Source organism: Lonchura striata, chromosome 16, assembly GCF_046129695.1.
Source record: "Lonchura striata isolate bLonStr1 chromosome 16, bLonStr1.mat, whole genome shotgun sequence".
NCBI classification, from domain to species: Eukaryota; Metazoa; Chordata; class Aves; order Passeriformes; family Estrildidae; genus Lonchura; species Lonchura striata.
The window spans coordinates 4,630,397-4,654,134 of NC_134618.1; the positions used below are offsets into that span (position 1 = coordinate 4,630,397).

General features: G+C 47.6%; 1 protein-coding gene across 3 annotated transcripts in view; it reads right to left on the reverse strand.

The window, feature by feature from the left end:
• Nucleotides 1-5,510: 5,510 nt before the first annotated feature.
• GSG1L (GSG1 like) overlaps nucleotides 5,511-23,738 on the reverse strand; it is a 57,180-nt gene continuing 38,952 nt past the window's right edge. Inside the window, exons 5-7 of one of the 3 annotated variants that reach the window (XM_021531207.3) lie at nucleotides 18,558-18,725; nucleotides 12,611-12,678; nucleotides 6,140-6,275 (exon numbers count right to left, since the gene is read on the reverse strand). In XM_021531207.3, the coding sequence (XP_021386882.1) occupies nucleotides 6,253-6,275; nucleotides 12,611-12,678; nucleotides 18,558-18,725 (259 nt within the window). In that variant the 3' untranslated portion in view covers nucleotides 6,140-6,252. Of the gene's footprint in view, nucleotides 6,276-11,924; nucleotides 12,050-12,610; nucleotides 12,679-18,557; nucleotides 18,726-23,738 lie in introns of those variants that run through there. The other 2 variants (XM_021531206.3, XM_021531205.3) reach the window with 2 other exon arrangements.

Consider the following 23,738-nt stretch of genomic DNA (forward strand, 5'->3'; position numbering starts at 1 on the left):
CTTTGGGATGTCCCAGTGCCACTCGTGTTCCCAGGGGAGCAGCATGATGGCCCTCAGGACATTTTGTCACCTGCCTGTGGGTTGGGAATAGGTGTCCAGAGATGATTTATGGGCACTGGTTTCCCTGTCAGACTCCGAGGAGGGGAGAGGTCTGTGGGGGAGGGCTCCAGCTCAGAGTGTAACCACTTACAGAAATGCAGGGATAGGAGAAATGCAAAAGGGTCTTGGGAGGCACTTTCACCTTGGGAAACAAAGACTGTAGGTTTCTTGTGAAAATTACTGAAGGCAGCTTGAAATGGAGTGTGCCAGAGGCACTGGCTGTATAAATGTATAGAGAACACATCATGAGGAGCAGACATTCAGGGAGGACTAATGGAGAAGGCATTACTGGTAATTAATGGCACTGTCCAAGCCCTTGTGGCTCACAATTCAGGACAGATGATGCCTGTAATTGATGTAAAGATGCAGACAGTTGCCTAAAACTTGCTGTGCTGTATTTTAAGTCATAAAGCAGAAGAGCTGGTGGACTTGTTTTGCATAAAGCATTTGCATTATGCAGGGATATTATTATTAACAGTATGAAGGGGTAACCCTTGAGGTCATAAAATGCATGGTTCAGTGACTGACTTTGACTGCAATTATGCATTAGAGATATTAATGAGAAGGCTGACAAATGAATTGGTGATGCATGTAGATTTAACCACAGCAAGGAGCCCTCCAAACCAGTGCTACAAAAAGTTTGCCATTTATCTTCCTTATCCACTGAGGCAGATGTAAATTAAGTTCTTTTATTATTTTTAAAATGTTGTTGTTTTTGTTGTTAGAAGCTTGTTTTTATTGCAATGGTTTTTGCAGCACAGAGTTTATTATTCAGTTTTTTTTTACTGGAATGCTGTCTGATCAGAGGGCTTGGACAAGCTGACCTCCAGAGGCTCTTTCCAGCTGAAATTATTCTGTGATTCCATGAGCAGTATGCATCAGAACCCTCTGTTTAACACAACTTATCTGCTGAAGAATCTGTTCTGCCAACTGGAGCCCATGGAGCCGCAGCAGGGGCCATATTAATAGGTTGCTTATTTAATGCAATCAATCAATGCAAAGTACAGATTGCCTGAGGCTGGAAAAAGTATTGTTGTCCTCACACTTCTGACCAGACAGCTGCTCTGGGAGATGGCACGGGGGAGGCAGCCTGTGCCAGGCTCTGAGGCCCTCGGGATGCAGGCAGGATGGATGCCCAGCAGCCAGCATGGCCCTTGAATGAGTGTGGTACTAATGGCTCTCTACCCGGCCATGGCTGCAAAATAGCAAATGGAATGCCTGTAGTTAAGAGAGAAAAGGAAAAAAAAGTAATTTGGTCGGGTACTGGGTCTTCGAGCTTGAGAATATGTGTTCAAGGGGAAAAAAAAAAATTGTTTAATGAAGAGTAGACAGAATGCAACATGGATTTAAAGGCTAATTTTTCACTGTGTGTCTGATTGCCTGCCCTGTCTGCCTCCATACAAGTGGAGGTGATAACATTTTGGAGAGAAGGCTTATTTATGCTAAGGGGCCAGGCAGGAGGGGTTGGAATCAGTGTGAATTGTCCAAGAAGAACAATGGCTGAATCTCTTTAACTGTCACAGTAATGGGGCTGTGTAATTGCTTTTCTGTCTGAATACCAGGCAGCAAGACCTAGAGCCTAAAGACAGAGCAAGCTTGTAACAGGGCACATTCTGGCAAGCAGGGGATGTTAAAAATCAACGCCAAAAAAATTGCTTTCAGGCCTGTATGTTTAAGACACTGCTGTCTTAGTTTGGTTGTGCTGACTCAGTTCTGTGCTCTGCAGGGAGAAGGGCTCTTCCTGCAGGTGTGGGCGTCCAGCCCTCACCCTCCTGTTGTGTTAGCAGTGGGTGAAGGCAGAAAAAATAGACTGGACACAGAAAAACTCTCTGGGATTGTGGGCAGACAGCTGTGTTTCTCTCCCCAGAAAAGCAGCAAGGAAAGCTGAGACTTGTGGAAGGATGAAAGGACTTGGTAATGCACATAAACAAGAGGAAAATTAGTAGCAAATCAATGGATTTTTTTACCTGTATAGAAATCGGGGAAGGTGCCTCAAGTACAAGGAAATGGTGACAAAAATAATACAGTAATTGAAGACTGAGACATCTTCACAGGGAAGAGTTGCCTTCAAGGTATAAATGCAGCAGAAGGAAAGGAAGAATTGAGGAGTCTGTAAAGGACAGGTGGAGTGGGTTTGTCCTGCTGCTTTCTTCCCCTTCCCCTGAGCACTTGGGTTGCTGTGGCTGGCAAGGCTCTGGGACAGACTGTAGGGCTCAGAAGGTGCAGATACCTAATATTAATGATAATGATGATGATGATGATGATGATGATGATGATGATGATAATGTAGTATAGAAGCTCTGACAAGAGTGGCCAGCTCCAGCTGGATGCAAATAACCTGGAAATTCCTCTGGAATAGCTAAAAGCCAAGACTGTCAGGGTAAAAGACCTGCTGCACCTCTCCAGAGTGGGTGGAAGTGATTGACAGTACTACTGACCCTCTAAGAAGACACTGAAACCTGAAGGGGATCCAAAACTGACACTATTTGACAGAACCAGCCCTGATGATGTAAGGTGAATAAAAATAATTCATGAGCTTGTGCTGGATCTGAGGCATGAGGAGAATGAGACTAAAAGAGAAAATCTGAGCATATTGTCTGGTCTCATGAGTATGAGAAACCAGAGCCTGTTCTCACAGGAACAAATGTATTAAGATTTTACAGGCAGGGAGGGCTGGCAATGCAACAAACAAAGATTGATACTGCTAAATGTGGTTTTGTCAGTCCACTGGAGGTTATGGAAAGCTCCAAAGAGAGACCTCAGAGAGAGCTTGGGGTCTGGTCTGCCACAGAAAAATGAGTGTGGAGCAGTGCCTGTGTGTTCTGTGGGAGGAGGATCAGCCTAGTCCCACCCATGTGGGACAGGTTTTCCTGCAAGAAAGAGCCATGAAAACAGGATGAAGTTTGTGTGAGAGTCAAACTCCCTTCCACAGTGCCCCTTGGATTTGTGATGGTCCACCCTGGGGGATTTCTTCTCAGGGGACACTGCATCTCCAGTGTCTCCCATCATGTGCACAGCCCTGTGCCCTCCTGTGAGGGAGCTGCCTTTGCCCAGTCCCTTTGGGTGCTGTCACTGTCCCAGGGCACACACTGTGCACATCCCTGTTTTCCCTGGAGGTACCTGGAGGTGCCAAGCTGTGCATTTTGGCTGCAGTGTGGCACAGGGAGGCTGCATGGGCAGTGCTGCGCCTGTGTCTGCACAGCAGCTTGGAAGTGAAATAAATTGCTAACAACAGGGAGCTTAAACCAATGTCTTTGTGAGTGCAGCAGAGACCATCCTGCTGAAAGGGAGGTGGGAGCTGTGCCACTACAGTCAGTGTCCCCACGGAGATGTGCCCAGCAGGTTCAGAGTGTGGCTGTGGCCCCCTCCCATTGCCCAGGGTGTCTGGATCTGTGGTGGCACCGGGAATGATCTGCTTTCAGTGCTTTTGTAATGGTTTTCTTTTTCCCTCCCTGTTGTTTTTGGAATAAGCTTTAGAAGTGGATTATAGCCCAGCAGAGGGGGAGGGGGGCTGAACTCTCAGGTTACCTCTTGCCCTCCTTGCAGGAGCAGCAGAATGCACGTGTTCTGGGGTTTGCTGTGTTTGTCACACTGAGACCAGGGAGGTGACTCTTCCCAAGAAGTGTCACTGACTCTGAGAGGCACTGCGTGAGCCAGTGGGGCAGGGGAGGGTGGCTGCCACTGCCACTGAGCAGCGCAGCACAAGGACATCCCTCCAGCCCTCCACCCTCACCTTTACAGGGCAGGCTGCCCCGCCAGGCCTGTGGGCAGAACCTGGGCAACAAACTGTTCATCCATGGCACGTTGCTGGTTCCCAGATGGGGAGGAAGGAGCTCCAGGGCCATTTTCCTGTGTGTCCTCTGTGACCAGCAGCCTCCTTCCCTTGGGACAGGCTCCATGGCAGTGCTCACCCTGAGGGACCCTTGCACGGGCCCACAACCTTTCAGCTGGGTTAGCACATCTGAGCTGCTCTGTCAGCCCAGTCACCACAGACTGGGGGAGCTGAGGTCACAGACCTTCTCCTGTCTCACTGCTGGGTGCTGATTTAGGAGCACATGGCAGAGCTTTGTACCCTGACCCACATGACCTGGTTGGGCTCACCACTGTGCCCTGGGTTTGTGCCCCTGGAACCAAGGATCCAGTTGGGCAGGGGAAGGTTTGAAATTCCCAGGTCTCATTCCAGTGTGTGTTCAAGCTACGATGCTGATTGATTTGATGTGAAAACACCTTTAGACAAATAAATAAAAAAGAACAGGCACGATTTTCTAACAAGTAATGTCATTTAATGAATGATACACTCTAGAAAATAGAAACTACCCAGATGCTGGTTGGTTGGTCTGTTTGGGGCTGGGAGAAGGCCCTTGCTTGGACGTACAATGCCTTCGTGGGATTCTTTTGTCAGCATTTGTAGTTGCTGGAAAGAAGGAAACGTCCATAGATTGAAAGAGACACCAAAGGAGCAATTGTTTTCTAAAATGTGGGAAGAGTGCAGGATGCTGTCCCACTCTGTGTCACTGGGCAAGTGGCATGAGGGCTCAGAGCTCACCAACACCTTCACAGACAATCCATACCTAAAGGGGACCACGGGACCTACCCCAGTCCAGTCCTCTAAAGTCACGGCAGACCCGGCACTTTGCACAGCACCCGTGGGCTCTGGTGTTACTGCACTGCTTTCTGGGTGCCTGGCTGCATGTGTTGTGTCTCTTCCCTCCAAGTCTGGCTGCTAATTCCAGGGAATATGCTTTTCAGAATGTCACAGTAGACCATGTAGAGCTCTGGGTCTATTCTGGGCTTGGGCAGGGAGCGGGAGTTGCAGGCCTGCTCGGTGGCTGGGTGCTGTGGCCAGTAGACGTCGCTGAAGAGGGCGGTGAGGATCTTGTGGGCAGCCTTGTAAGGGTCATCCTCAAACTGCACCATGGCCTTGAGCTCTGTCAGGGTGTAGCCATTGTACCTCTTGCTGTCCTCGGCCAGGGGCTGCACCGTCTCACCTATGTGTCTCACCTTCCACTTCAGGCATTTCAGGTCTTCCTTTACATCCTCTAGCTCTTTCTCCATGGCTTGGAATTGCTGTGTGGTTACAAATCTCCTGCCAAGGAAAGAAGTGGCAGAGACAGGGTGGAGTTCAGAGGCTCGGAGGAGTGGGATGAGCCCAGCTGGCCTGGGGTCGGAGCAGGCAGTGGAGGATTGGGGGGGACATCCCGGCCATGTCGCTGAGCACCATCCCCTGCTCTGCTCTGTCGGCTCCAGGGAACAGCAGAGCTTCTCCCTGCTGCTACCAGGGAAAGTTTGGAAGGAAAGGAGGCACCTGAAACTGTGCCCTGCTGGTGGAGCTGAGGTTGATGACCTGGCCCAGGGCAGTCTGGAGAGTTAAATGGGTATATGGAAATAGGGCATTTTGCTTCCTGGGTTACAGGGTTTAGTGGAAGCACAGGGTGGGTACTGGAAAACAAACACTGGGAACATCTGAATCATAAAAGATATTTAACTTTTTTATGGGGGGGGCTCTTACTGATTCTATATCAACACGGGCTGTTTGAGGACTTAGACACCTGTGTGGTCTGGATACATACCTCTCATGATCAGGATTTTCCAGATCTGATTCAAACCCCTTTCCTGTATTCTTTAATTCAGTTTTAGAATAGCCAGGAGCCTGGGAACTCTCTTCAGGAGTCGCTGTTGCTGGAGGCCTTGTGCTTGTCCTGGTTGGGGTCAGTGTGTGATCTGAAGCTGAAGCTCGTACGTTTTGTGCTGAGTGAGGACAGAAGGTGGAGAAGGAAGCTGCATTGATCCCTGGGCTGACTGGAGAGCAGTCAGAGTATTGCTGTGGCTTGGCTGAGCTGGGTGTTAGACTGAGCCTGAGGCTGGCTGGGCAAGATGCTGGAATAGTCCTTGCTCCGAGTGGGCTGGAACACGATATTGCTAAATTTGTATCTCTTTGCTCAAGTGGTTGAGGGTTTGGTGATTCCCCTGGGGCCAATCTAGTGATGGAGGTGATGTCCAGCAGGGTTTGATCCTGAACCATGGAGATCTGGCTGGTTGGTTCTGATGAAAGTGAAGAGCTGCTTGATGAGTCGCTGGAAGAGCTTGACGTAGCGAATGGGGGAATTTTCTGAGCATTATGGTCACTCCTGTTCCTCTGCGGGCTAGTGACACTTAGAGCTGGGTGTTGTGAAGCCCTAAAGAAAGACAAACACACACTTTTTCCTCTGCACTGGGCTAAAGGCTTATAAGAAAAATTTAGGCCTATTTTGGGACAATTTTAAGCCTGTTTCCCACAGCCGCATTTCCCCACAGGCTGATTTGCCTATCGTGTCTGTATAAAACCCTTTGCTTCTCAGGACCAAGAGCAAAGCATTTGAGAATAAGGCACATGAATTCAGGACCAACTCCTCCCTGCTGTCAACTGAGCACGTGTCAGCTGTCCTCAGTGTGAGAACCACTGGGACATCCACATTCTCCTTCCCAAAATCACACAGCTCTGCAAGAACCAAGGGTTTGGTGCTGGGGAAGGACAGGAAGGGATGAAAGCTCCTGGCACAATGACTGTGAGAACACAAAAACCTGGCTGCAGGTGGCCACAGCACCTCTCCCTGCCCATCCTGCCCAGTGTGAAGACCTGCCTTTCTTCTGTGGGCCCTCATGCTTCAGTATCCTGGGAGCACTGCCTGGGAACCCAGGGAATTAGAGGATGGCTAAATTTTTCTTAGTCTGTCAATACTGATGGCAAGAGAGGAAGATGTTCCACCCCTGTGGCTGGAACTGTCCTGGCAGGTAGGGAATGCAACTAGAAATGCCTTGACCTTGAAGTGGACACAAAGACATTCACTGTGCAGATCATGGTGCAGGATTTTTAACAGCCAAAGGACATGACAAGCTCTTGTAGTGATGCCAGGGACCAACTGAGTCTTTTTGTGCATCTGGTAAATCCTTGTGGTGGAAGACAGCAGCAAATCCTGGTCTGGATGGGATGTGTGAGATCTGCATGAGGTCCTGTCCTGTCAGCACCAGCGGCCTGAATTAGCTACACAGTCACTTCTCCTCCTCCCTGCACTTTTCTCAGTGTTGGATGCAATTAAACACCAAACATTTAAGGTTCTAAAGAGCATGTCTCACACCTCTGGGCTTCAATAGGGTTAATTTGCTAAATCACAGCTTAATTATCAGGTCTAAATCAAATTTAAAGGTTTTATAATTGGAAATGCAGACAGTTACAGAGCTACTGCATAAAAGCAGGGCCTAAAAGGAATCATAAAATGGGTTATGTAAAGGGCAGGAGAGAAAACAAGCACACAGGGAATACCTGGGACAGCCTTGCCTTCTTAGCCTGGCCGAACTGGACTGGAAGGCCAGAATTGCCAACTGGGCATGAGGAAAAGCTTTTATACCCTGAGGGTGTTCAAACAGTGGGGTAGAGGCCAGCAGAGGTATTGGGATATATCCATCCTTGGACTTGTTCAAATCTAACTGGACAAGGAATGAAGCAGCCTGATCCAGCCTGGACATTCTGGGAGCACAGGACTGACCAGAGCCCTCCAGGCTCCCTGTCCACACTGAGCTATTCTGTGGTTTTTCCTAACTGTGAAAATAATTTATTCCTCCCCCCGTTCCCCTTCCTCTTCTCAACTTTTCTCCCCTCTGAGTCCCACCTCACTGTCCTTCTCTTCCATTGGAACCTCTGGGCTGTCCCTGTTCCCACTAACTTTACCTTGCCTGTTGTAGGAGAGTCCCTGATGAATAAAAAGGTTTTTACAGGAAAACCAGAGTTATTTGGCTCAGAGGGATTTCTGCCCCTTCCTTGCATGTCAGGGTCAGTAGCTCAGGCTTTGAACTGTGGCTGACAACAGACAACCCCACTTTAATGCAATTAAAACAAAAATGCATTTTGGTACATGTATTTATCCTAAAATATAACACCTGAACTGAACTGAGAACAATCCCTACCTCCATTCTAGGGGGAAATAGGATATGCACAGTAAGTGAAAGGCTATTTGGGTGCACATACAGTCTGAAAGACTTAATTTCACATCTTTAGTAGTGTGGGACAGGGTTGGCTTTTGGGGGGGTGGTTTGGGGAGTTTTTTGCATAAATCCAGGATTAGCTGTAGGAGATGAAGCATTTATTGAAAGATGCAATTTAAAAGAGTGACAGAAAGCACGTTTCATAACTAATCCCACTGAAATTTATATAAGAAACCTTTCAATTCACCTGTGCACTGGAGGAAACAAGAAGTGTATTATAAACTGTCAGCTTATTTTGCTTCCCTTTTCCACCCCTTAGTTTTTGCAGGCTGCCATGCTCCACATGGGACTGCATTTACTTTTATCATCCTCCTTATCTCAGAAGCAGAAAAACTGGTAGCTCAAGAAGCAATGTTAAAGCAAAATGTCAGTCTGGATGTTAGCAGAGGTAAATGAGGACAGAACTGAGACCTTTAGCCTTGGAATTTCCTAGTGGGCAAGGCTTTGCCTGAAGACAGGAGCGAGATTCCCGCTGCCGCCGGTGCAGCGAGGCTGGATCTTCGACCCGTAACCATGGTGCTTTAGCAGAGGGGATTTTTCCCCACCTGCTTTTTGTGGTTTTTTTTGGTTTTTTTTTTTTTTAATGTGGTGAATCACTATGAACTGAATAAATTACAGGAAGAATTGCAAGAGTTGGAGCTGGAATCAAGGCTGACATGAAATAGGCAGCTGATTGCAGCTGTCAGGTACCTCCACAAGGAGAAACCTTGGCTCAACTTTGAGCGACACTTCAAATGCGTCAAGCCCTTGTTGTCTGCCGCCTCCCAGCCTGTGCTGCTCAGCATATAAAGCATGTTCCCCGTTGTCACAGTGACCTTGGCTGCCGTCTGTGCCTTGCCCTCTCCAGCTGAGCTGGTGCTACAGACTTTTTTGGAGACATTTGAAAGTTGCCTGCACAGCCAGCACCACTTTGCTTCCATGGCACTCATGATGGAGGGAAAAAAAAAAAAAAACCAAAACCCAGTGGATATTCTTTTTTTTTTTTTTTATGAATCGTTTCCACTGTGTTTTAAACCTAGAGTTCTTCTGATGAACTTGTCTGAATAGAAAAAATTACACTATGCTTTAGAATGAAGCACTGAGGGATTGGTTGCATAAATCTCACTGTAGACAGCCAGGGTGGGAGGATGGTAAAAGAGCTGTAGGATGGACCCAGGGGAAATGCCTACAGGGTGATGACATGAGAATAAAACTATTTTTTCAAGGCCTCCTCTTCGTCAGGTGACCCTTCTGAAATGCCCACGCTGCCAAAACAGTGACATATTATTTCTTTAACACTGAATTAATTTTGAATAATCTCTCAGTTTTCTACAAAAGAAGCTGGTGTCCTGAACTCTGGGTTTATCTGCCTCAAATAACACCAAGGCTTTCAGCCACAGACAGCAAGAATTTGCTGTTTCCTGTTCAGCTCTTCCTCCTCTGGGCTATTTATCTCTTCTTTGGCTCTGCCACCACACCTGTCCTTCCTTGTCCTTTGTGATATTTCTCCTGCCTCTCTCTTTTGCCCATTTGACATTCACCATCTGCACCTCTCCCACCTGCCCCGTGGGATCCAGGCTCCTCATGTTAATGCCTCATGGTGGGAGAGCTCTGGAGGAAAGGGCGGAAGGAAAGGGTGGCATGGACATATAGATGTCTGAAATCAAGGACTATTTCTGGCTGGAGCCTAACAACAGTGAGTACTTCTTGCTAATAAATAACTGTACAACAACAACAAAAATATCCCGATGTGAAACTTCTCCTTCTATATTTTTGTGCAGTGGCTATACACAGCTGGAACATTGAGATCTCACAGCCCTGCACTTCTGAAAGAAAAAGTTGAGACCTCCAAGGTAAAAAATGACAACAAATAGACTTTCCAAGTGTCTGGAAATGTTAAATTTGGTATGTCCAGGGGTATCAGAGGTATAGGGGCCAGTGCCATATGTTTGCACAGGAAGGCAGCTTGGGGAGAGCAGAGGATGCCAAGTTATAGTTAGAGCTCCCTGGTGATGTTCTCAGCCCAGGTAAGTTTAAATCCTGCTAAAGGGGTTTAAAGGAAATAAAATAATTTTCTTTTTAACCCTGTTAAAAGAAAATTATAGTTCAGTGATGGACATTAAATGGTTTAATATAGAATTATCAAGACTGAATAACTGCATTGTCCTGATTGAGACTCTTCTGGATTCAAGCTTCTGATGGAATTTATCATTTAAGGCCACTTCTCAAAATGGAGAGCTCAGTCTTGCCAGCAGAGGAACCTGATATCCTGTCCTGGCATTAGGCCCTTTGTGCTACCTGTGCTCCCACAGTGCTGTTGGGCTGCTCAAAAACCTTTAACATTCTCTCTTCCAAAATCACCTGGCCAGGTAGTGTTTGTCTCCCACAATGGCTCAGCCTTGTTCTCCTCTTTACAGCTTTTGCTCTTTCACTCCTCAGGGACACTCCCCCACATCCTTTCCTCTCAGCAAGGACAGGTGCCCTGTTTTGTCTTGCTGGGAGGACAGAAAGATTCACGCCGCCCCAGGATGAGCCAGGACTCCTCATCTGCAGTTTGCTCCAGGCTGGAACTCCTCAGAGCACTCCTGGCTGTGCTGGCAGGTCCTGCAGGGAATGAGGTGCTGGTGGAGGAGAGCAGCAGGAATAACTCCAGGTGGTGCCTCCTGGTGTCCTGCTGGCATGGGACCACCCCTGTGGGAAGCGTCCATGGAGTGCTCCCAGTGACCCGCTGGCATTTCCTCTGCTGGTGGCACGTGGCTGCTGGCTTGGTCTGTTCCAGGTGATGTGTCCCCTTCTTCCACACCACCCATGGGGCCAGTGTGACCTTGGTGGCTGCTCTGCCTTTGGCCAAGCCCATCTCTTGCCGTTCTCAATCCTCTGCTGGCCACGGGCCTCTGGAATGGGGAATGTGACAAGGACTGGGAGTGTGGGACACTGGAACCAGCATCAAGGAGGATCCTGGGGTCAGGCCCAGGCCAGTTATGGCTTGGTGGACTTGCTCGAGGAAGGAGAGGTTCATCTGAGGGTTGTGAGGCTTTGTGCCATCCCAAGCAGCAGTAACTAATGGTTTTTCCTCCCTAATGAGCATGGATAATGAGCATTTTGCAGCTTCTATTGGATTTGTAAGTAAACTGTGAACTGAGAGCACAACTTCCCTCCTGTCACTTCATTAATATTGATCTGATTTCATTACAGAAGGTAATGGATGTGAGGCTGAGCCTGATGGAATATTGAGGGATGGCCACTGTTCTTTAACCTGACTCGGGGCTTCTCATTTGGGGTCTGTTCTCCCAGCACTGTCAGCACTCTATGGGGTGAGCTCTGGGTCCTTTAAAATAGGAACACTTGGGATAGGGCTGGCCATAGGGCCTGCAGAGCCTATTCCTTGGAATACCTATTGCCAAGACTTGTTATTTGTTCCTTAAAACAAAGACCTCTGGACAGGCTTCAATAATAAAATAAACACATTTGAGCACCCGCCAGGAGCTTGGCAGGTGAGGAACAGTCTCAGGAAATGTGACCCAGATCAATTTTCAGGCCTGTGAGAATGAAGGACATGGATCTGCCTGTGGAGAGGTCCATGACTGACATGACATTTTCAAGGAGCAGGAGGTACCAAGTGAGCTGATGACAAACAGAGCTGGAGAGCAGTGCCAGCACTATCATGCCTGTGGGGACACCACCTGCAGTGACATGGGACTGGAGAGCTGTTCCAGCAGGTCTGGGGAGGGAGCAGGACCCTCAGGGGTGGGGGTTACAGACATCAAGCTTCCATGAGTATGTGGCTGAGATGTGCATCTCAGCAAGACAGAGGCAGCAAAATGCCATGAGGTTTCCAAATTTTAATAGCGCAGAGCCAGCAAGTCACTCTCCCAAGGCTCCCTCCTGCTGAATGAAGGATCACTTGCTTTCTTTCCAAGGAAATAGATGCATGAAACTGCACACATCTTTCCTGGAGAGTAAAGAAAAAGTATAGTATTCAGAGCAGGGCAGGAGCCATGCTCCAACATTGCTCTGTACATTGCACCACTGATTCCCATAGCTTAAAGCAAGAGCTTTTGCAAACACTGAATAAAAGCACAGCAATTTCCAGAGAAAGTGCAAGAAACGGCATTAATTATACTAACGTTATTGTCTACCAAAGCTGCTTTCAATCATTTTTATATTCAATAGCATGCATCATCATGAATTGGTGATAAAGATAGATGAAAAAAGGTAGTGATAATGAAAGTTATACAGGTGTAAATTAGAGCATATTTTTAAACTACTATGAAGTCACAGCTTCTTGAGATAACACAAAATTATAGGATATGTGCACATCCTAATTTGAATGCTGGAGAATTCTGTACTGTTCTTATGCTGCTTGGTTATCTCTTGGGCAAGGCTGTCTGGGAAAGCAACAAACCTCTATTCCCAAAGCTTCCTACTCCAAACCTCGTTCTGGGCCCCAGGAGCCAGCGTGGGGACAGTACAAGCCATGTGTGCCAGACACATTCGAGCCATGGTCACTTACTATTTGGGGAGCAGCTATGGAGGCACTGTAACCTCAGGTCCCCAGCCTCAGCCCTCTCCTCCTCAGTCCTGGAAAAGAGAATATAGAAGTAGCACCTTTAACAGAAACCAAGGCTGCTCCCAAATGTACACAAATGGAAGGGTCAAAACCAATAAGAGTCCAACGTACCTGGGCTCCTCCATCTACAGCCAGCCCACCATGGAGATGGTGATGGGCTCAGGAAGGACTTGGCTCCCCTGGCTTTGTCTCTTTTGGAGAAAGCTCATGTAAAGAGGCCATGGGGAATAGAAATGAGGGGCTCAGGGCTGCATCTCTCCACTCTTCCCCTCTCCAGGGTGGATCTAAGCACCGGGGCCAGCAGCATTGGGCAATTTGTGTGTGTTGGAAGTGGGGATGGTGCTGCTGCTGCACCACTCTAGTGCCAGTCCATGTGATTTCCAGGAGGAGCAGCTCTGAGGATAAAGCTCCCTGTGTTGCAGAATAAAGTGCAGAACAAATCCAAGGCAGGAGGTTGCACTCATCCCTGTGCACTGATGAAAGGGGAATAGGAAGATTGGAAATATTGATGTCTGTGTGAAGAGCTACTGACTCTGCCAATGGGAGGAACATCAGGTCAGTAACTGAAACCCAGTTCAGATAGCTGGGTGACCAAGCAGGAAATCAGAGCAAAAGGTTGGCATGTCTTTGGAAGGCATTGGTATGATCTGCACATCTGACACGAGCACAACGGACTTAGAGGAAGCAAGCTGTGAGTATGATACATTACAGAAATGTGCAAAAAGGGAAAAAATAGCATGTGAATGATGATTTGAAAAGTTCTGGTTCTCACAGTGTTGGGAATAGTCCTGATTTATTAGCTCTGCAATAGCTTTGGTCCTGCTGTCTGTTTCAAACTGCTCCTAGCACTTAAAACTACATTTTCTGTCCCTGCAGAGACATTCTGTTTGCACTGCTATCAATGGCAGTTTGAACTCAGCTCACTCCAGAATTTCTCCAGTAGCATCTGCCTGCTTAGGTTGGTGTTGCAGATCAGAGTAAGGGCCCAGTCAGCAAGAAAAATGTTGTGAAATCAGCTGCAGTGGCACAATGGGTGTTGATGGACAGCTGCAAACGCTGTGCTACGGATGGGTGAGCCGGGGGAGGCTGAATCTTCCAGATGTACTTGCTAAATATGTTGGTTTAACAGCCCTGGTGAGTGAGATTGGCTTCTCAGGGAGCACGAGGCTGGATCCCAGCCTGAACCAGGGCTGTGTGATCTCGGGGGTCCCAGGGTGGGATAACCCCCTGACCCCTCTGTGCCGTGGGCTCAGCTCCAGTGGGACCCTGCACCCCTGACCAGCCTGGATGCACGTCCAAAAGCTGCTCTTGTCCCCACTAAAAGAAGGCCATGAGTAATTTAATGTGCAATTAAAGATAATTTTCATTCCTTGCCTGAGGCAGTGACGAGCTCTCCATGAGGATCTCACTTGGATTTGATTTCCACCCTTTCAGGCCCCATATCCCTCACCTCAGGCTCCAGTCCTCACATGCCCTCACCCCTGGACATTCCCTTGTCCTCCCTGGAGCTGTTCTTGTCCTTCCCTCTGCCCCACCAGCAGCTCCTGCCCTGCCCCCAGCAGAGCAAAGGAGATAACAGCTTCTTGAGATAACACAAATTTATAGGAAATGTGCACATCCTAATTTGAATGCTGGAGAATTCTGTCCTGTTCTTATGCTGCTTGGTTATCTCTTGGGCAAGGCTGTCTGGGAAAGCAACAAACCTCTATTCCCAAAGCTTTTGGGAAAGTTTTCATTTTTACCTGAGAGCAAAATCCGCCAGAATCCTGGGAGAAGGGAAAGGTGTGGTGGGGAGGGTGCCTGAAAGGTTTTTTTTTAATATATGAAAAAAGAGAAGGCAAGAAACTAAGAACAAACTTGGGAAAGACATTGAGTCTGGGTGAGCTGGCTGTGCTGGCCCTTGACTGGATTGATGTGGGGATGGTGTTGGTGGAGCTGCTTGGTCTAAAAGAGAAAAATTCTTGTGAATGTGTCTTAATTATTACACAGCCACAGGGGCAAAGCTGCAAAAACAGCAGGGGAGAGCTAAAGCTGCTCAAACAGCAGCTACTAAACAGCTGGGCAGGGGAAGAGAAGGTCTGTCACCATTCCTGCAGCTGTTGTCACAGAGATTGTCAGACCTTATGGGACAGAAAAAAGAATCCCTGTTCCTTTGGCTTATCTTTGGCTTAATAGTCCATAAAGCACAGGCTGTAAGATTTAGAAATTGATTACTGATTAATTACTTGAAAATGACTAATTGAAAAAAATGCACATATTTAAGATAAACCACAGTTTTTTGTTTCTGTATCAATCATTTCATATTGGTTATTTGAAAGGTACAGAGTTGGATTTTTCCAATGGTTACCTGTAAAATGCCTTTTTTCTGCTAGGACAGCACTGCCAACAGCAAAAGCCAGGTTGCATTTTAAAGTGACATCTAGTAAAATGCCTGGATACCTGCAAGAATTAATCTCAAGATCACTGAGCTAATTTTTTCTTGCAAATGAACTTAGCAAGCAATATTTTATTACAGATAAAGAGGTAACATATAAGAGCTAATTCCTAAAGGGGTCCTCAGAGCAGGAAGGAAGGAAGCAGGAGGGCAGTGGGGGCTCCTCCTCTGCTGGTTGGGGTAAACCACAGAGTGTTGGGGTAAAACACAGACTGTGCTCATGACCACATGGGACAAGAGTGTTCATGTGATACAGAGCAGGAAGAGAAACTGGCAGGGATGGAAGAGAGAAACTTGTTATGAACTGACACCCAATGAACTGAAAAAAATGAAAAAGATGAGCAAAAGTTATAGACAAACATTCATTTCAAAGGAAAACAAGAAAAAAGGAAGAAAAAACACTTGAAGGACAAAGACTGAAAGCTGACTTGGCAGTTAAGTCTGATAATTTTATAGAACACTTAAAACATGAATAATACCTCTGTATAATTGACCTGGTTTTCTCAGGGTTACCCTGAGGGCTGTTGTACCTGTTATATCTGAAGAGTTCTGCTGTCTTTATATTCACTTATCTGGTATCTCTATATTCAGTTTTACAGTGTGAGCCACAGAGTCTGTTTTGTCTGGACTTTTTGAAGAATCCCAGGCCTGGATAGGACATAAGTGGATGTAACACCACGAATCTTTGCTTTTTCAGCAGCTGCTTCAATGTTTTCCCAGTGGCAGGAGCAGTGAGATGCTGGGGGCACAGGGGGCAGAGGAATTGGATGTGCTCCTTGTGACTGACTGAGGGCTGGCTCAGGTGGGGTCAGACCAGGCTGTGGAGCAGAATTTGGGGTGCACACAGACATTACGTGGTGTTAAAGGCCTTGCCCACGTTCTCAGAGCAGAGGCTGAAGTTAAGGAGCAGCAGGGCCAGGTGCTGTGCAGGGGAGGGGATGGAGCTGCTGGAGGGGGACCAGCACAGCAAACCTTGGCTCATCCCTGCACCTCCTGCTCTGCTGGGGGACCAGCACAGCTGTGGAACTGGGATCTCCCAGGGGACCATTTCAGCTTTAATATCCACATTTCCAGCAAATCTTCTGCTGTTATATGCAGTTGCATGCAATTAAAATGAAGCACAATACAATGATAGAGTTGAGAAAACACATGCAAGATAAGCAGCATTTTACTGCCACTACTTTTCATAAAGCAAATTTCTTCCCTGGGAGCAGGGGCCTGTAGGATGATATTCCCACAAAAAAAGTTTTATCATGCAAAATGGGGCTGACACTTTCCTTCCCTGAGTCCCAGGTGATAAATGGAGCTGTTGGGAATAATGATAAAGTTTAATTTTCAGAGGAATAGAGGAAAATGCCTGTTGCACAGGGTGTGTGCACCCAGAGGTTGGGTGTGTGCTCCAGGGGGTGCTGGCTCTGCACTGAGGCAAAGGAACAGGCAAAAAGGGTGAAGATATCTGCAAAGCAACTGGAAGGAAGAAAGGCTGGAGGGTTTTATTCATGAGGTATGAAAAGGAACATGGAGGTGGAGGAGTAGGAGGGAATGTGAAGTATCCCTGGGTATGTGCACAGGAAGGAAAGAGGATTTATTTTATTTTCTATTTGTGCAAAGGCAGATGGGAGCTCAGGGAAGTTGTGTGGGACTGAGGGCACCCACAGCATGCAGCAACAGGGTGTTGTTAATGGACAGCCCCTGGACCCCTGCAGTCAGAGCAGCCAGAGCAGACCCAGGGCACACCAGGGAAGCTGAGCATAAATATGATCACTTTAAAAATTAAAAAAAAAAATTGTATATTGCTGCACAGCTTTGAATCTCTAGAATGATCCCATGGTAACACTGTCTCTGGGCTTCCTATTATGTATTCAGATACAACAATTAAAATAATGTGATATAAAAAAAGAAAGTCATAATCATGAAGTCAGGGAACACCACATGCTTGAGCTGAGTGTGCCAAGTGTGTGTGGAAGGGCTGGGGGTGGAACTGTGTCATTTGTGAGGGCAGGAGGAGCCCAAACCAAACCCACAATGCACATGTGAGAGAGAGGTCCCTGTCCTCTGGGACATTAATATATTCTGCTATTTACTGTTCCAGTGGTGTTTCAACAAGTTTCCTTAGCATTTTCCAATCTAACTCAATACTGTTCCTTATAATTCTCCCGGGCTCTTATCTGCAATTCTCACTTGAAAAATTTATCTGGTTTCCCTCCCTGAGTGCTGATTTACCCTGAGGCACACACTGACCCCTTCCTCTTCACTGTGTCTGGGCTTTCTTTTCTCCCACAGAGATTTTTTAAAAATTCACTGTCATGCCCAAATGCAAAATTAAGAAAATCATGGTTGTTTGCCTCATTTCTCTTTTCCTTCCAGACTGTCTAAAAGGTAGAGTGAAAATTTGGATGTTAGCACAGGGATAACTGCAACAACAGAATAATGAATGAGATAACCAAGGGAAAGCAATGATCATGGAAGCTCTCTGGTTCTGTCCTCTCAGGAGAGCTCCTCACTCTGCTGCTGAAATGCTGCTCATTCCAAACCTTCTGTCCTCTCAGAGCTTCCCAACCACTCTCTTCCACCACGGAGAAACTGCCCCACTGCTCTGACTAACAGCAGTGCATCCTGCTTGTATTTCCTGCCCCCCAAAATGTCTTTATATCACTTCAGGCCATAGATTTTGGTGAGGATTTTTGGTACTTCTCAGCTCTTCATGCTGTGAGGATCCATCACCTTATGGAGCCCATCCCTGCTGTGTGAGCCCAGGATCTGTGTTGTTCTTCACAATCCACAGCTTTAACCAAAGCCTGAACTTCCTCACCAAAGACTGAGGGCAGGAGGGTCCTGGAGCAGCCACAGGGACCAGCTGCTGGGCAGAGTGACAGAGCACCTCTGGGTCTTGGGACCCACCAGGGCTCCAGTCCACCCCTGACCCTGGTGGCAGGGTGGGTGCCACCGTGGGGGTGGCACCGTGTGGATGTTTGCCGTATTTGTGTGGATTTGCTCCAGAGGATGGGTTGTGCAAAGCAGCCAGGGATGGGCTGTGGGCATGGGACCACACGTGGGAGATGGCACCTCCAAAGTGGCCTGGTGGTGGCTGGAAAATGCCCCAGCAGCTTTGGGATTTTTGGGAGGTGCCTGCTGCAGGTGCTGAGGAAGGATGGATTCACATTTGGTGCATCCCCACAATTTTACCTTTCTAGGGAGGGAAAATCAGCTTTTTGTGAATTGGGTGCATATTGTAAATATTTTAATGAGCACAGGAGAAAGGGTGAGCACTAGGGCAGAACTAAATTTAAGAAAAACCAAATCAAGGAGGACCTTTTGTGTTTGCCTTTCACACACGCCTTTTCCAGGTGCCTCAGAGTCTCACCCATGAGTGCTGAAGTGGGTGAGAGCCTGGGCTTTCTGAAACCAGCAGAGTCCATGAAAACCTCCCCTGATGGAGTGACTGACTGCACTGACCTTTCTCTGAAGTACTTGATGGCTTCCTGGTCTAGGAAGTTCTGCTCTTCTCGAAAGCCCTGCTCAAAGATTTTGCGCTTGTGCCTGAATTCAATGACAGTCTTAGTGTAAGAGTTGAGGGTGGTGACGGAGGCAGCCATGCAGCAGGTGAAGGAGCCCCACGCCAGACTGTGGAGAGAGAAACCAGCAGACAGAGCTGGGTTACACAGCAGCTCATGCCATATTTCTGACACACACACACAGGCTGGGACCAGGCAGGGAAGCTGGAGTGACAAACCCATCTCATCTAAGCTCATCTTACCTCCAGAGACCTGTGGCTCATGCTCAGGCAGGCAGGAGGCTGGGCTGGGGCTGGGCACAGCCTTCACGCCATGGAGAGCCCTGTGCTGGGGTGAACACTTAGTGCACCAGGGCCAGACACCTCCTGATCTGCCTCTGAAATGCCTCAGAGCCTTGCAGACAAGTGCTAAAACCCACACACTCCTGGAGGGAGCAATGCCCCAGAGAGACTTTTGGAGCAGTTTCCCATCCCTGGGATGTGGCAAACAGATTTCTCTCCCTCTCCGGATATTTCATAGAGGTGCACAGAGAGAAATGAAAGAGAAAACAATTTCTATTTCTGCTCCTTGTTTTTCCTATGTGGAATGTGTTTGGAGAATTGTTTACCTGGGGTGAGTGCTTGGTTGGATTCTGGTGAGGATTGTTTGAGCCTGATGGTCAATCCAACCCACCTGGGGCTGGACTCACAGAGAGGGTCATGAGTTGTGTTAGAATTAGTCAGAGAAAGTAGTATGTAGTTTTAGTATCCTCCTTTTATATAGTATACTAATGTATTTTAGCATAGTTATAATAAAGAAATAATTCAGCCTTCTGAATTGAGTCAGACATTGTCATTTCTTCCCACTGGGTTCACCTGCATTTACAATACTGGGGCACTGCTGCACAAAGCCACTGCAGGGATGGTTTCTAATCTGCTGTTCATGCCTTCCTCAGACTACTGCATTTCCTTCTGTCCTGGTTCATGGACACCTCTGGCCTTCCTGCCTTGTGTCTGGTCTCTGAAAGCCTGACCAGACCAGAAGACAACATTCCAGCCTGGGGGCTTTCCTGGCTGGCTCCCCAGAGTGAAGCAGCGCCAGCCACCCTTGGCCAGCCGGGGCCAGCACACCTGCAAGCACCAGCCAGGAGCACAGGGAGGCAGAGGGAGAAGGGAAGTGGAAGCCAATAAAAGACTGGCCCAGTGCCAAGCTGGGACAGCAGCAAGAGCTGTCCTGGGTCTCCTGGCAAGCAGGGTCAGCTGGGAGCTGCTCTGTCCCCTGCTTGTGGACAGGGCTTACCCCAGCTTCTCTTGTTCTCCCTGACCTCAAGTTCAGATGGGGCTGGCGAGGGACTCATGGCACCAAGGAGTTGAGATACTTTTTGAGCATGAAATGAGGCTGCAAAAACAGGCCCTGAATTACTCCTTTTGTCTGCAGAGCTTCTCTGCCTTCCAGCTCCCCTTGGCTTCACTCAGACCATCAACTCTGGCTACACATAGTTCACAGTGGCTGCCTAAATAAACTGGATTAACTCCATCATCTGTGATGGTGGCACACTTTACCTGCTCCTTTTTGCACTTTTTCTATAACAAATTGATCTGAATTATGCAGAGCAGAAAGTACCCAGCCCCAGTAGCATTATCTTATAAATACGCATTGTCAACACAGCTCTCAGCATGAACTATTTTCCCATTCTGCAAAAGACCTGCAGACAAGGAAGCAGTTTCTCATTTCAAATTAGACAAAACTTGAAAAAGAGCACATATTCATGGACTGACAAATTCTGGGGAAAAAATGGCTCAAGTAAACAGAAATGGCTCATTTCAATGATTTCAAAATTCAGCTTACAGCAAGTCCTGCAGGGACTCCTGAGGCAATGAGATGTGTGGAGGCAGCTCTTTCCCTGTCATTTTTGAACCTGTTAGCCAGATGCAATCAAATGAGAAGGAAATGTAGTGACCCTGGAGTGACAAAGTTCCCTGAAGTTTCCCATGGCTGGGGGAGAAGCAGGAAGGGAGCTTGTGCTAGGTATGAGTGTCCAGGCACAGCATCTTCCTGGCCTGCCATGAGCCTTCCTCCCACGGGAGTGTGGGGAAGAGCTCCAGCAGCTGCAAACAGTTCCAGCTGGGCTCCCAAGCAGTATCCAGGAAGAAACCAGCCAAAACCACATGCCTCACTGTGCCTGGGAGGTGCCTGGGGAATGGCATTTGAAGGAGAATTTCTCTTGGGTGTTTCTGATGGTTTCTGATGAAATCAGAAGTGCTGAAAGGTTCAGAGAAGGAAATACAGAATGAAGACTCTCAGTGCCTGGAATTTGTGAAATCATAGTAATTAGGTAATTAGGATAGGTGCACTTTAGTTTTTATGGACCTTGGTTAAATGCTATTTATTTTGAATTGTAAAAAGTGGTTGTCCTACCTTAGGAGTTACACTGAGGTAAAGGACTCTTTAACAGCAATGTTGTTAATTCTCCATGCCAGCTGCGCCCCAGATGTGCTGGGACTGTACCCATAGACCCTCCTGCAGCTGAGCTCAGGGCTGGGCTCTCAGGTTCCTCCATGGCTCAGACAGCTCAGGCTTTTTATATTTATTTGCTTTAGAGAGTCTGAACTTGAACATCCACTGATCCTCAGAGGCACTGAAATCCCAGGCCTGGAGAATGCCCTGGCCCACTCCTGAGTCGTGCCAGAGCCCAGAACAACCTCCAGGCTTTGCCAATGGCTTGGGAATGGGGTAGGACAGCAGACACCACCCTGAGACACCTGAGCAGACCATAAGCAGCCCTTCCTCATTTGGGGGAGGCTGTTTTTATCATTCCCTTTTGATAGAGGGGAAGTAGAGTCACAGAAAACTTAGTTTTCCCACTGGCCCTAAGGAAAGGTATGGCAGTGTGGAAATGCCAGCTCCCCCAGGCCCTTTGGCTCTGGGCCATGGGGACAGTGTTCCCTGGCCCCACTTGCCAGGGCTGTTTCAGTTCTCTGGGCTCTGCTCTGTGGCTGGGGGCTGCAGTGGCACATTTACAGCAGGCTGGAGTTAAGGGTGGTGGTGACAACTGCTGGGTCAGGGCTTCTCAAAGCTCATGTTCCAGAACATCAGAACATCATCAGAACCCAGGTGGAGCAGAAAATAATTCCTGCATGTGTGTTTTTCCACCAGGCTGGGTGGGCATTTGTAATTAACTCTTCTGAAAGAACTCATTTGAGTTTGGGTGGTGCCAGGGGAGGTTCTCTGCTCTGTACAACAGTGCTGGCTCAGTGTTAGCTGGGAAGGCAGAAGCCTTGGTTTTGCTCCTTTTGACCTCCAGCCCTCCTTTCCTTTTCCAGCTCTGCTATGCTCTGCTAGCATGGCATGAGGGGCCCCACGGCTGTCCCCAGGCTGCTGAGCAGCACTGCAGGCTGCAAACACTGCTGCTGCTCAGCCCCGTGCCAGCTGAGCCGCTGGTTGGAAGGAGACTGCTGGGTGCAAGAAGCAGCTTTGTGGCTGCAGTGGCTGGAGAGGAGCTCAGCTCCCAGCGTGGCTGTGTGGAGTGAAGCTGAGTCTCACCCCAGGAATTCAGGCAGAGGGGACATTGCTCCCACATATTTCCCTGCTTGTGAGTATCTCAGAGTCCTCCACAGTGAGACTCAGTCCAGTCCTGGTGCTTGAACCAAAGCCCACTGTGCCCTCCCTGGCTGTGGCTGCCCAGGGAGAGCTGAGGGAGAGGGCTGGGTCTGGACTTCATCTCCCATGGGACACAGCTCCCAAATCCATCTCCCATGGGACACAGCTCCCAACCCATCTCCCATGGGACACATCTCCTAAACCCATCTCTCATGGGATACCACCTTCATCTCCTGTGGAACACCAGCTTCCAGCCCCATCTCCCATGGGACACAGATCCCAAACCCATCTGCCATAGGACACCAGCCCCATCTCTGTGGGATACCAGCCCCATCTCTGTGGGATACCAGCCCCATGTGTGGGATACCAGTCCCATCTCTGTGGGATACCAGCCCCATGTGTGGGATACCAGCCCCATGTGTGGGATACCAGCCCCATCTCTGGGGACACAGCTCCAGCAGGGAATGTGGGTGGGATGAGTGGGCCCAGGGAGATCTCTCAGGATTCCCTGAGGGACCCTGGTGCCCACTCTGAGCCATGAGGGCTCTTGGCTTGCACAAGATGAAGGAGAATAATCTAATGAGTGTTTATCATGCAAGACATTTAACGGCATTTTGAAGTCTGAGTATTGCGGTAAATTACAAAATAGATTACTGAAGACAAATACACCTTATTATTTAAATCTATTGAAAATTATACAATTATTGTGACAGATTTGTTATAAATATTAATATAAATATTATAAATGTGAATGCAATGTATTTATAAGTCCATTATCACATGCAATAAATATTCATTATTGCGACACCAAATAAGCTGTATTTTAAATATGTGATTCGTATTTTGCAACATGTTGCTAAAATGGTAGTAACTCCTCCTATGAAACACAGTGGAAAGAGGTGAGAAGACTTAAATAATTCCCTGCAGTGCTGTGCATAAGAAGTATTTACTTGTTGGTGTTAGCAAAGATTGTTGTCTTTGTTTTGAGATGGAAAGAAAATAATGTGCTATTTTTAGAAATTACAAGAAGAAGGTATTTTCCCTATCCATCCAAATAGGCTGATGCCTCTGGAGGACTGGGGATGCTGTTTGCAGGTATTTTTATTCTCCACAGCCTCCTGCTCTTGGTAAACTTCTTATAAACATGCAAGCAATATAACACATTTGCTGTGTCTTGGCCAAATTAGTTTTATGTGATTTTAGAAGATAAATGGAAAAGGTTAAAAAAAAAAAAAAAAAAAAAAAAAAGCCATGCCCATTTTCCCAAGCCTTCTCCCCATGATCCACAGGGAAGTCTCATGGTGCCAGGAGCACTGCACCTTCCTCTGCACTTGTGTTCAAAGCTGCACCGTAAGGTTCAACTGAGACATTAATTAAAAACAAGGAAAAAAAAAAAAACTCAAAGTCTCAGAAATGCCATGGCAATTATGTTCCTAAATTGAACTTTAATGAGAGTGCTCAATCTGTGTTGTAATTGTGGGTGCTGTTTATTTACAAATGCTCTCTACCTGCTGATAGAACAGCTGCTGCTGCACTGAACTGT